The following is a 12,045-nucleotide window of genomic DNA, read 5'->3' as shown; positions in this document are numbered from 1 at the left end:
AGCAGCAGCTTAGATAAACCTGCAGCGGGCTGAGCCCTGGTGGATGGGCTGCTGGAATGGTTCAGGAGGGACAAGGGACAGGGAAGGGGGCTGGGTGGCCTGGCTGGGGCGGGGAGGTGGCAGCTGGGTGATGCCGATGGAATCATGGAATGCTTTGGGTTGGGAAAGACCTTAAATCCTGCTGTTCCCTGTTCCAGGCAGCAGTGCTGAGTGCCCCGTGGGGCTGGCGGGACGTGGCCCCTGACCCCTGTCCCTCCTCTCTCCCCAGACGATGTCTCCCCGTACTTCAAGACGGAGCCGGTGCGCAGCCAGGTGCACCTGGAGGGGAACCGGCTGGTGCTGACCTGCATGGCCGAGGGCAGCTGGCCCCTGGAGTTCAAGTGGCTGCACAACAGCCAGGAGCTCACCAAGTTCTCCCTGGAGTACCGGTGAGTCTGGACAGGGCGCTCAGGCACCAGCAGGGGTTGGGTTGGGAGTGCCCATCCCTGGAGGAAATCTGGGGGGGGCACTCAGAGCTCTGGGCTGGGGACGAGGTGGGGATTGGGCACAGCTGGGACACGATGACCTTGGAGGTCTTTTCCAGCCTCAGTGACTCTGGATTCCGAGTCTTCCCGAGCATCCGTGGTAAATCCTGCCCGTCATGCTGGTCCCTGGCAGGTGCCAGTGCCAGGGCTGCCATCCTGGGAGGCGGCACAGAGGCAGCGCTTGGCAGCCCGGGGCTGCGGCTCTGTTTGCAGAGCAAACGGGACTTTAAGCAGGTCAACAGCGGGGAGGAGGTGTTTGCACAAGCGGATTAACACCTCAACACCGGGCTGTGCATCACAGCCCCCGGGGCTCCTGGGAGCAAGGCAGGCTGGCGTGGGAGAGTGCCCAGCTCCGTGTGCCAGCTGATCCTGGCACAGAGCGACTCCGGCCCCTTGGAGATGGCCTTTAAATCGAGGCGGGCACCTCTCGCCGTCTCCTCTGAGTGTGTGTGTCATCCTCTCTGTTTTAATCAATAATTCAGGTTGAGACAAGCCGTTCCCCCTTTCCAGGCATCGAATCCAAAGGCTTCGTGTTGCTGTGGTAACAGGGGCTGCTCCGGGATGCCGGGAACGCAGAGAGAGCGCCTGGGTGACGTCTGTGCCCTGCTGGGCTCCTGGAGCCCGGCCCTCCTTGGGGACTGTCCCCTCCTGAGCCGTGGTGGCTGCAGTGCCCCGAGTCCCTGGCTGGGGCCCTGTGGGACACCCCTGTCCCTTGGCATGGGCTGGAGGTTCAGAGACCTGTTGAGCCCCACAGCTCCCACAGCTCTCTCCTGTTGGGGATGCAGCTCTTTCCCAGGCAGGGAAAGGAGTCAGGGCCTCAATCCCAGGCCCTGCTCTGCCCTGGGAGTGGGTTGGGGTGCCTGGGGTCACCTCCAAACCCAGAATGGGCATTCTGCGTCCTTTTCCTGGGTTTCTACTGCGTTTGATCCGTAACTCAATTGACCCTTCAGTAGGAAAGGGCCCAGCAGTGGTGTCTGTGCTCTGGGATGCCAGGCAGCTCCACATCCCTGCATCCCTGAATCCCTGAATCCCTTCGTTCCTGCATTCCTGCATCCTTGAGTCCATGCATTCCTGCATCCCCGCATCCCTGAATCCATGCATCCTTGAGTCCATGCATTCCTGCATCCCTGCATTCCCACATCCCTGAATCCCTGCATCCCTGCACCCCTGAATCCAAGCATCCATGCATCTCTTCATCCCTGAATCCGTGCATTCCTGCATCCCTGAATCCATTAATTCCTGCATCCCTGCATCCTTGAATTCCTGCATCCTTGAGTCCATGCATTGCTGCATCCTTGAGTCCATGCATTCCTGCATCCCTGCATTCCCACATCCCTGAATCCCTGCATCCCTGCACCCCTGAATCCAAGCATCCATGCATCTCTTCATCCCTGAATCCGTGCATTCCTGCATCCCTGAATCCATTAATTCCTGCATCCCTGCATCCTTGAATTCCTGCATCCTTGAGTCCATGCATTGCTGCATCCTTGAATCAACTAATTCCTGCATCCCTGCATTCCCACATCCCTGAATCCTTCCATCCCTGCACCCCTGAATCCTTGCATCCCTGCATCCTTGCATTTCTGAATCCCCACATCCCTGTATCCCTGCATCCCTTCATCCCTTAATCCTTGCATCTCTGCATTCCTGCATCCCTCCATCCCTGCACCCCTGTATGCCTCCATCCCTGAATCCCTGCATCCCCGAATTCCTGTATCCCTGCATCCCTGCCTCCCCACACCCCCCATCCCTGCTCCAAGGTGACTCCCCTGGAGCCCTCAGCCCCCAGCTCCAGCATCCAGGCAGAAAGGATTAAGGATGGAAGCGAGAAGCCAACCAAACAAACACGTGGGGAAAACCCAAACAAACCCAAACAAGGGAGCAGAGCAGGCACCGTGCAAATCCCAAATCCCTGCTGGGCTCCCCTGGAACCTGCCAGCCTCCCTTGGCTCTGCCCGCGGCTCCTTGGGAATTTGGAGTGTGGAGACGAGGGCTTGGCTGTCGTGCCTGGCACTGGAGGCTGCTGGTGAGAGGGAGAAGGACCAAAATTAGTTATGATGGGCAGAAATTGAATTTTAATAGAGCTGTCGGTGGCGCGGAGCCAGCCCGCTCAGGCAGTGGGAAGGTTGTAATTAAAAGTTAACGAGTTTAGAAACAGAGTAATCCTTGGAGAGGGGAGGACTGCTGCTGATGGCCAGGGAGGCTCAGGGATGTTCTTGGCCGGGGCTGGCTCCGGGTTTGGGGTGCACCAGCCCCTCCCAGCTCGGTGCTGCCGTGTGTCCGTCAGTCCAGGGACAGGAGGACGTTCCCCAGAGCCCAGGAGGGCTTTGGAGGGGACAATGTGCCGTGGGGGCTGTGCCCGGGGACTGGCTGGCCTTGGTGGCATCACTCATGATTCCCAGCCAGGCTTGGTGGCTTCACCTCGTGGTTCCCAGCCAGGGCTGTGTCTCCAAGCATTCCACTCTCATCATCCTCACGCTGCTCCCCGGATGCTCTCCTGAGCAGGGCATCCTCCCCCTGCAGTGGCACTCGTGCATTTCCCATTTTTGGGGCTGTGGGCAGGGGCTCGCTGTCCCCTCGGCCCCGGAGCCGCCCCGCTCGGTGCTCGCGGTGCTCGGAGGAGCTCCCGCCGCGTTTCCAGGGAAGGAGCCGCTCTCCCCGTTTGGCAGCGTTTCCATGGCGACCGCCCTTTCCTTCCCGCCGCGGTTCCGCCGCCACCGGAGCGGCTCCTGGCGTTCTCCGAGGGCCAGGTGGGCAAGGGGCCGGGCTTGTCCCTGTCCCCGAGCCGGGCAGGGCTCGGCGGTGCCTGTGCGAGGAGCTGATCCCTCGGGAGCATCCCTGAGAGCGCGGCGGGAGCTCTCTGAGCATCTGGAGCATCATCCTCCCCGAGGAGCATCCCAGGGGATTGGGTGCCATGAGGGACTCCAGAAGGAGTGGGAGCAGCCCGGGGCTGTGTGCTTGTGGAGCCATCCCTGCCCTGGAGCCACCCCCGGGGGCTGTGTGCGACCACGGGCTCATCCCCGGGGCTGGAGCATCCCAGCTTGGTGCCAGGAGCATGCAGAGCTGGCTTCCCTCAGGAGGAGGGAGCAGGATGAGGGACCCCCGAGGGACTGAGCAGCAGCCTGGCTGTGTCTGTGTCTGTGTGTGTGTCTGTGTCTGTGTGTGTGTCTGTGTGTGGAGCCATCCTCCTCGGGAGCATCCCTGGGACTGTGGGGGCTCAGGGATCAGCCTGGCTCTGTGTGTGCCCATGGACCTGTGATCCCAGGAGCGTTCCTGGTGGGTGGGATGGGATCAGGGACCACCTGCCTTCCCCTCTCCTCGCTCCCTCCATTCCCTGCTGCTGGCATGGGGTGCATGAGGCCATTTTCCCACGGGATCCCTGCTGCCTCCCGTGCTGGGAACCCCACGGGGACACCCCTCTGATGCCCATGAGGTGACAGCAGGCTGGGTGCCACATTCTCTTCATAGACAAAAGCAAGGCACAATTCTTCCCAGGGATATTTCTGAGATCCACACTCTCTGAACATCAGAGAAAGAAAACACAATTCTTATCACTTGCTGCGCCTGTGTTGTACCAAAGTAGAATGCAATATGGAGATTTTTGTCCAAAATTGTTATGTTTTATTTCCTTGGACTATTAGGGCCAAGAAAGTGTAAGTGTGTGTGTGTGTGTGTGTGTGTGTGTCAGATTGTAACCAGACAGTCACAGGAGAGTCAGGACATGGGTGCAGTGGTGTGCAGAGTGAGTGCACACTTCTAGTTTAGATAAAATATATCTAGTATAGTATAATAAAGTAATTAATTAGCCTTCTGATAAGTTGGAGTCAGATGCATCATCCTCTCTCCCTCACCGACATCAGAGTCACCCTTGATTTGTGCTGGGTGCCCCCACGCTCGGGTGCCCTGGCCCTGCTGTCCAGGCCCAGCTCTGGTTTTCCAGAGGATCTCTCTCTCCTGTGAGGAATCACAGCATGCAGATCAGGCAGCTTGATGTCTTTAATGAAATCCTCGGAAGGAAAGCGCTCCTCTGGTGAATTGAGGATATTTATTTCTCGTACAAGAAATTTAACATGCAGATTAGTTGGGGCTGGTAATTTATCACACGAGATTGTCCTATTAAGGGCTGCAGCGAGTCCTGCTGCCTTCGGAAATTACCTTACACATAGATTACCTCTGGACAGACTCCCATCCGTAGAGATGCATCTTCTGGCTCCTAAATCAGCCCCCTGCCTCTCCTCATGGCCTCCACAGCTGCTGCAGGAGTCCAGCAGCTGCTGAAGGATTCCCTGCCTCCTCTCTGGAGCCCAGATCCCCTTTGCTGGAGCTTGGAACAGCGCAATTCCATCTCCAGCTCCGGCTGGCTTTGCCCCAGCTCCCCTCTGCCAAGCAGGGCTGGCACAGCTGAGCCTCCCCGTGCCATCCCATGCCAGCCCTGGGGTGGCTTTTCCAGCACGTGGTGTCTCTGATCCTCCTCCTTCTCCTGCCAGGAGCCTTTCTGTGTGGGCTCATCGAGATCTGGGGCAGATTTGGGGCTCTTCCAAGCCCTGCTCCTCCCTGGGCTGTTTTGGGGTGTCCCCCGGGGTGCAGGGACACCACTGGCTGCACACACAGGACTCTGACGTGCTTTGTGGCCTGGTGAGGATCCCGAATGTTTGATGCCCAGAGTTTATCCCAAATTATGTAAAATATGGAGCCAGGAGCCTCTGAAAATCCCAGACCTGGGGCAAACAGGATGGATCACCCCCAGATTCCTGCTGGGAGCCCTGTTCTGCTGGGGCCAACTATTTGCCAGCCCAGGTGTGAAGCCCTTCCCTCTGCCTTGGGCAGCTAATTACCATGCAACGAGTTAATTAACGGCAGATGAAGAACATTGGAAGGGTTGCATCCAGGCTGGGTGGGAGCCCAGCAGGGCTTTCCTGGTTCTTGTGGCTCCAGCCTGGCCTGTGTCACCTTTGGTGTCACCTTTGGCACCACCAGAGGTGGCAAAGCCCCAGGAGGGCTGGTGAGGAGCGTGGGCAGCACGGGGGGGTGGTTTTTCCTGGGAATGTTTGTGCCAGGGAGGCTCCTGCCTGTCTCTGTGCCTTGTTGGAACTTTGGGGACACTTGAACATTGGCACAAGAGCCGGGAGGCTCCTGCCTGTCTCTGTGCCTTGTTTGGAACTTTGGGGACACTTGAACGTTGGCACGAGGAGCTGTGGGCACTGGCAGTGGTGCCAGGGAACCCCAGCAGTGTCGGGGCTGGCAGCAGGAACGTGCTGGGGTGGCAGCAGAGGGAATGACCCTGCTGGGATCCTAGAGGAGCCACGGGGGAGGGGACAGGGCGCTGCCGGAGCTGGAGATGCCACCGGAGCTGGGAGGTGGCCAAGCTCGTGCTTAGCAATGCACCAAAGCCCTCCGGATGCCGCAACACGGATCGAGGCTCGCTCCGTCCCTGCTCTGCAGGAAGGAGGCTGATTAATACACGGGCATTAATTATTAAATGGCTCATTGTTCTGGCAGGGCCAATTGAGGCAGCGATTTACGGGGCTGCCAATTCCCACGGCCGAGGGAAAACACTCCGGGCAGGAGGAGAGGCAGCGGCCACGTGGATCCAAAGAGAATCCGCTCCGGTCGGGAGCTAATTGAGATCCAATAGCGCAGTTAAGCGGGGCTGATGGAGCTCCAGGGGGGGCTCGCAGCCTCATCGAGCGCTGGCCCGGAGCAGGGGCCGGGACACTGCTCGGATGCTTCGAGTCGTTAAACCTCTGCTAAGTGTGTTTTAATGCTCACTTGACATTTCATTATCCCACAGTAACTATTCAAACACGCGTCCCCTCCAGAATTAATTAGTCGTTATGCAGGATATTAATCAAAGGGGACTGTGCCAGTGTGCTTCCATCCCAAATCCGATCCAGCTGTTGCTGCTCCTGGGCGGCATTGCAAGAACCTCACAGATTTCTGCGCTCTTCTGGCTTTCAATTTGATGGATCAAATCCTTTGGCTGCTGCTTTTCCCGGCCCTTCTCCACCCCCTCAATCTAAGAATAATTCGGCAGCGTCAGCCCCACGCTCCTCAGCAGCCCCACAACAGCCGAGCCGGGGCTGGGGCACGGAGCGATGGGGGTGGCACGGCGAGGAGCCGGGCACGCTGCTGTGCCCGCCCGAGGGACCAGGCACGGACGGACGGATGGATGGACGGACGGACGGACAGGCTGTCATTCCCAGCGCGCAGCCATCCATCTGTCAGGCAGATCGGTGCCAAAGCTGCCGCTGCAGAGCCGGCGCTCCCCGGCTCGGGGCTCTGCCCGCGGAGCCCCCCTGACCCCGGGGCTGAGCGGGACGCGGCCGCTTCCTGCCGGGGCAGGGGGTCAGCGCTCGCTGCTCCCCACGGACCGTGCCCTGTCAAGCTCCGTCCTCGCAGAGAAGCCAAACAAACCCCTGGAACAGCGGAGTCAGCAGCGCGGGCTGCGCCGGGAGCTGCGCCAGCTTCGCCTCGGTCCCGGTGGAGCGGGGGCGGCCGGACAAATGGACAAAGCCACCGGCCGGGCACCGGGAGCGGTCCCGGCTGGAGGAGCTCCTTCCTCGCGTGGGACAATGGCCCTGGAACTCCTGGCCACGAAGCTGTGGCACAAACGGGGGGTGGGGTGGCACCCACCCCTCCTGCCTGCGGCACATCCCCCGTGAGGGGTGACAGGAGGGTGACATTGGGGGTGGAATCAATTCCCGTCCCCTCCCAGCCAGGCTTGGCGGGGGAAGGAAATCGAATCCGAGCGCTCTTGGATAAAAGCCTCGGTGGAAGGCGAGCGGAGAGAACAAAGTCTGTGCTGGTTTGGTTGATGACTGCGGGCTGGGCTGCGCCGGGAATTGATTTCCTTTCTCCGGGCTATTTTCAGCTGCTGAGGTGTGTGTGCGAGTGCTGCTGCTTCAATAACTCCTCCAGCTCCCGTGTGTGGGGACCAGGCCCCCTAATTGGATCTGCTGCGGTGTCCTGGGCTGGGGACACGGCTCGCTGTGCCCAGGGAGGTGCCCTGCCTGTGGGGACCCCGTGCTGCCGGGGCTGTGCTGAAGGTGCCCCTGTGACCTGGTTTGGGTCCCTCGGGCTGTGCCAGCGCTGGTGGCTTTGCTTTGTCGGGAGTGAGGGTCTGGAGGGGACACGGCAGCGAGGACACGGCGCTGTTTGGGCACACACGTGTCCCTCTGCTGCTGTGTGTCCGTCCAGCCATCCATCCGTGGGTTGCTCGGGAGTCACGGTGTGATTTATTAACGAGGACACCGCAAGGAGAGCGGGCCCATTACTCCTGGCGTCTGCAGCCCTTCCTGACAGCTCCGCGCCATTGAAATATCTTATTTAAAGCCTCTGGGGAGCGTTTTTAAATATCAGCCGTGACACTCAAGGACTCGTTCCCAAAGGGCACCCTCCCTCCTCCCGCGGGGACGGGTGACCCCGGCACGCCGCGTGGGTGGGTGGCACCGCGGGTTTGGTGCCAGTCCCGGGGGACAGCCCTGTGTCCCCTGTCACCCTCTGCCGCGCGGGCCCCGCTGCGCTCCCGGCACAGCGAACGCGCTCCTCAGGTCTTATGAAAGTTTAATTTACGTTCGGTTCTCCGAAGAGCAAACAAAGCTCTGCCGAAAGAGCCCGCGGCGGGTTTTAACGCAAGATTAGATTTTGGGCAAGGGGGGCTGAGCTCGCTTTATTTATTCCCTCTCTGAGTTATCTCGCAGCGCTCCCCGTAGGGGACAGTGACACTGCAGCGCCTGCCCGGCCCCCGGAGGCTCCCCCGGCTGCTCCAGGGGATGGAACCGGGGCTCGGGGGCTGGGGCCTGCCCTGGTGGCCGCGGGGTCCGGCCTGGGGACCGCGGCGGTGCTGGGGGCGGTGGAGTGGAGATGGGTGATTTCCTTTATCTGCTCACTGGCCGCTGATAAGAGCAGGCGTGGGGATGATCAGGGGTCGGCCGGGGTTCACCGGACTTGGCGGCTCTCAGGTGCAGGCTGGGTGGCACCAGCACACCGCGGTGTCACCGGGAGGTGACAGTGTCCCCTGCGCCGGGAGCGTGGCAGTCACCGGCTTGTGCGCAGTGGAAGCACGGCCAGCGCGGGTGGCCGCGAGTCCCTGGGTGGCAGTGAGGGACCCTGGGGTGTCCCCCAGCCTGCACGCACCCCCAGCAGCTCCTCGGGGAAGGGAGGCACACGTGCAGTAAATCTGGGGGCTGTGACAGTGACACGGGTGTCCCCTCACGGCTGTTCCCCTCCCGCAGGTACATGATCACCTCGCTGGACCGCACCCACGCCGGCTTCTACCGCTGCATCGTCCGCAACCGCATGGGAGCGCTGCTGCAGCGCCAGACCGAGGTGCAGGTGGCCTGTAAGTGACAGTCCTGCCCCGTGGGGACCGCACGGGGACACCCAGCTCCCGGCGCTGGGGGACAGCTCCGGTGTTGGTGCCACTCGTGGCCAGCACGTGAGAGCCTGCAGCAACCCTGGGGTGACGCTGGCAGGGACATCCAGAGTGTCCCTGGGGTGGTTGTGGCAGGGACATCAGAGCATCCCTGGGGTGACACTGGCAGGGACATCGGAGCATCCTTGGGGTGGTTGTGGCAGGGACATCGGAGCATCCCTGGGGTGACACTGGCAGGGACATCGGAGCATCCCTGGGATGATACTAGCAGGGACATCCAGAGTGTCCCTGGGGCGATGCTGGCAGGGACATCGGAGCATCCCTGGGATGATACTAGCAGGGACATCCAGAGTGTCCCTGGGGTGACACTGGCAGGGACATCCAGAGTGTCCCTGGGGTGACACTGGCAGGGACATCAGAGCATCCCTGAGGCGATGCCAGCAGGGATGTCTGGAGCATCCCTGGGGTGATGCTGGTGAGATTTAAGGAGGAGATGGCAGTGCTGAGGCTGGGATGGTGGCTCTGTCCCCAAAAGGGACCTGCCCCTCTGTGTCACCCCTTGCCTCTGGGATATCCCCACTCCCATCCCCTCAAACACCTCCTGAGGAGCAGTGACAAATCAGGAGGATAATGAGAAATTAATAAGGCAGCTGTGCTAACAACTAATGATAATGGCAAAGTCGTTAAAAAAGGATTCTTTACATGTTTTTAATTACAGCAATTAAGGAAGTCAATAAAAATCCCCTGTCCCACCCCCCTCCTCCGTGCCCCCCTCTTCCCTCAGTCTCCCACAGCTGCAGTGTGCCTCCAGGCTGGGGATGGCAGGGGATGGAGGCAGCTGTGCCACCCCTTGTCCCTGGAGTCAGGGTCACGCTGGGATGCTCCTGGCACAGGGACATGCCATGGGGAGCAGGGAGAAGCTGGGGAGCCCCAGGAGTGACCCACAGCCTGTCTGTGGTGGGAGACAGGACAGGGGTCCCCGAGCCAGCACGGGGGTGGTGGGTGGAGGGATGGATCACCAGGAGCAGCATCTGAGCCGCCCCCACCTCCCTGAGCCAGCCGAGGAGGGGCCAGGAGCAGCCCCTCAGCTCCATCCCCCGGGGAGCCCACCCCACAAACCCCGTCCTGCTGGCCAGGCAGGCCCCGTGCTCCTCCCCGGGCGCACCCCCGGCCCCTGGCACGCTTCCCTGCCCTCCTCTGCAGACATGGGGAGCTTCGAGGACAGCGAGACGCAGCAGAGCGTGTCCCACGGGGAGGCGGCCGTCATCCGCGCGCCCCGCATCGCCAGCTTCCCGCAGCCCCAGGTCACCTGGTTCCGCGAGGGACGGAAAATCTCCCCCAGCAGCCGCGTGTGAGCACCCCCAGCATCCCCCCCCAGCATCCCGGGGGCTGCGTGTCACCTTGTCCCCACGCTAGGGATGTTTAACCAACATCCTGCTGAAGCCCAGGGACAGGCCCGGTGACTAATGGCTCTGTTTGTCACCAGAGAAAGGGATTTCTTAACAAAAAATGAAAGCAGGAGGGAGGAAGGCGGGGGAGAGGGTGGGATAGAGCAAGCACGGCACACACACGTGTGCCAGGTGTCCCCGCGGAGCTGTGGCAGGTCCCGGTGCTGCCGGAGCCCCGGCAGCCACAGCCGGCAGGAATTGAATTTGCAACCCCCATTATGCAGGAATTGAACTGGTCTCCTTTCGATTTGCAAAGCGGGATTGAGGAGATAAAACTCCTTTATCTCATATTTAATGGTAAAAAAAACCATATTCCCCACAGCATTTTATGTTTCCAGCAGATTAGATTGTTCCAATAAGTAAAAAATGAAAAAAATAAAAAGGAGAAATCCTCGGAATCTGCACCATTCCATGGGCTCTGCTTGGGCAGAATGGGGCAGGGCTGGGTCCCCCCACCCTGGGCTGACCCTGGGGGTCCCAGGTGGGTGCAGGGTGGGCAGTGAGGGTCCCAGCTCGCTGGGTTCACTGCCCACGCTCTGCTCAGAGCCATCACGCTGGAGAACACCCTGGTCATCCTGTCCACGGTGGCCCCGGATGCGGGGCGTTACTACGTGCAGGCGGTGAACGACAAGAACGGCGACAACAAGACGAGCCAGCCCATCACCCTGAGCGTCGCCAGTGAGTGTGGGGGGCTCTGCCCCCTCCCCCCAGCCCCTGCCTCGCCCCCAAATTTAATTTGCAGTAAATCTCCTCGGAGGCTCCGGCTTCTGCTGACTTAACAGTTCAGCTGCCTCAGAATTTATTTAGGAGCTCGTGGCTGTGCTGCAGGCGCTGGTGTGTCACAGCTCCTGCTCCAGCTGCATCCTGGCATGGGATGGAATGGGGGCTGCAGTGTCACCCCATGGACACCCCCCACCACCCGTGTCCCCCTGTCAGCTCCTGGCACTCTGGAGCAGCCCCTGCCTGGGGGCCACCCCTGTGGCTTTGTCCCCCCAGTCCCTTTGGGCTCCACAGGAATTCCAAGGGTCCTCCAGCCCATTTGTTTGGTGACAATCCATTTGTTTGGTGACAGCCCATCCCATGGGACGTGCCCTGAAGTGACATCAGTCCTGTCACGCTCTCCCCATCTCCCCTGCTGCTGCTGCACAGGGTTAGGACAGGTTACCCCTGTCTGTCTGTCTGCCTGTCTCCCATCCCCATGAATCTGTTTTCCCATCCCTCGGAGCTCCATAAACATCCCGGGGCCCTGTTTATGGATTCAGCTCTATCAGCAGCTTTCGAGCCCATTGCGGTTTTACAGCGCCTACATGAGGGTTTTTTATTCTTGCCATCATTTTGCTTTATGGACTCCCTGCTCCCTCCTCCCTGCTGCCACCAGCCTGGTGGCCCTGCCCAGGCGTGCCAGGGCTCCCAGGGGAGGACACAGCTCAGGGACAGCTGGGAAGGCACCCTGGTGCCACCAGGTCCCTGTCACCTTTGTCTCCTCCAAGCCAAGCAGCCGGGGATTTGGGTGCCCTCTCTGGGGACACCCCAGGGTGGCAGGGGGTGCTCATGGCTGTCCCTCTGGCCTCCCTCTCCCCAGACGTGGGTGGCCCGGCTGATCCCATCGCACCCACCATCATTGTCCCACCCAAGAACACCAGCGTGGTGGCCGGGACCTCGGAGGTGACCATGGAATGTGTGGCCAACGCCAGGTGAG

At 60.7% G+C, this 12,045-nt stretch overlaps 1 protein-coding gene across 1 annotated transcript in view; it reads left to right on the top strand.

The window, feature by feature from the left end:
• Positions 1-12,045, top strand: part of SDK2 (sidekick cell adhesion molecule 2) — a 46,001-nt gene that overhangs the window by 18,226 nt on the left and 15,730 nt on the right. Inside the window, exons 2-6 of the mRNA XM_039716465.1 lie at positions 269-428; positions 8,759-8,865; positions 10,102-10,249; positions 10,891-11,024; positions 11,929-12,040. Coding sequence (XP_039572399.1) covers positions 269-428; positions 8,759-8,865; positions 10,102-10,249; positions 10,891-11,024; positions 11,929-12,040 — 661 coding nt within the window. The remainder of the gene's footprint in view (positions 1-268; positions 429-8,758; positions 8,866-10,101; positions 10,250-10,890; positions 11,025-11,928; positions 12,041-12,045) is intronic.

The sequence above is a fragment of the Passer montanus genome, unplaced genomic scaffold (genome assembly GCF_014805655.1).
Source record: "Passer montanus isolate IOZ18808 unplaced genomic scaffold, ASM1480565v1 scaffold35, whole genome shotgun sequence".
Lineage (NCBI taxonomy): Eukaryota > Metazoa > Chordata > Aves > Passeriformes > Passeridae > Passer > Passer montanus.
The sequence above is the reverse complement of the archived record's forward strand: the minus strand, read 5'-3'. Positions and strand labels throughout refer to the sequence as shown.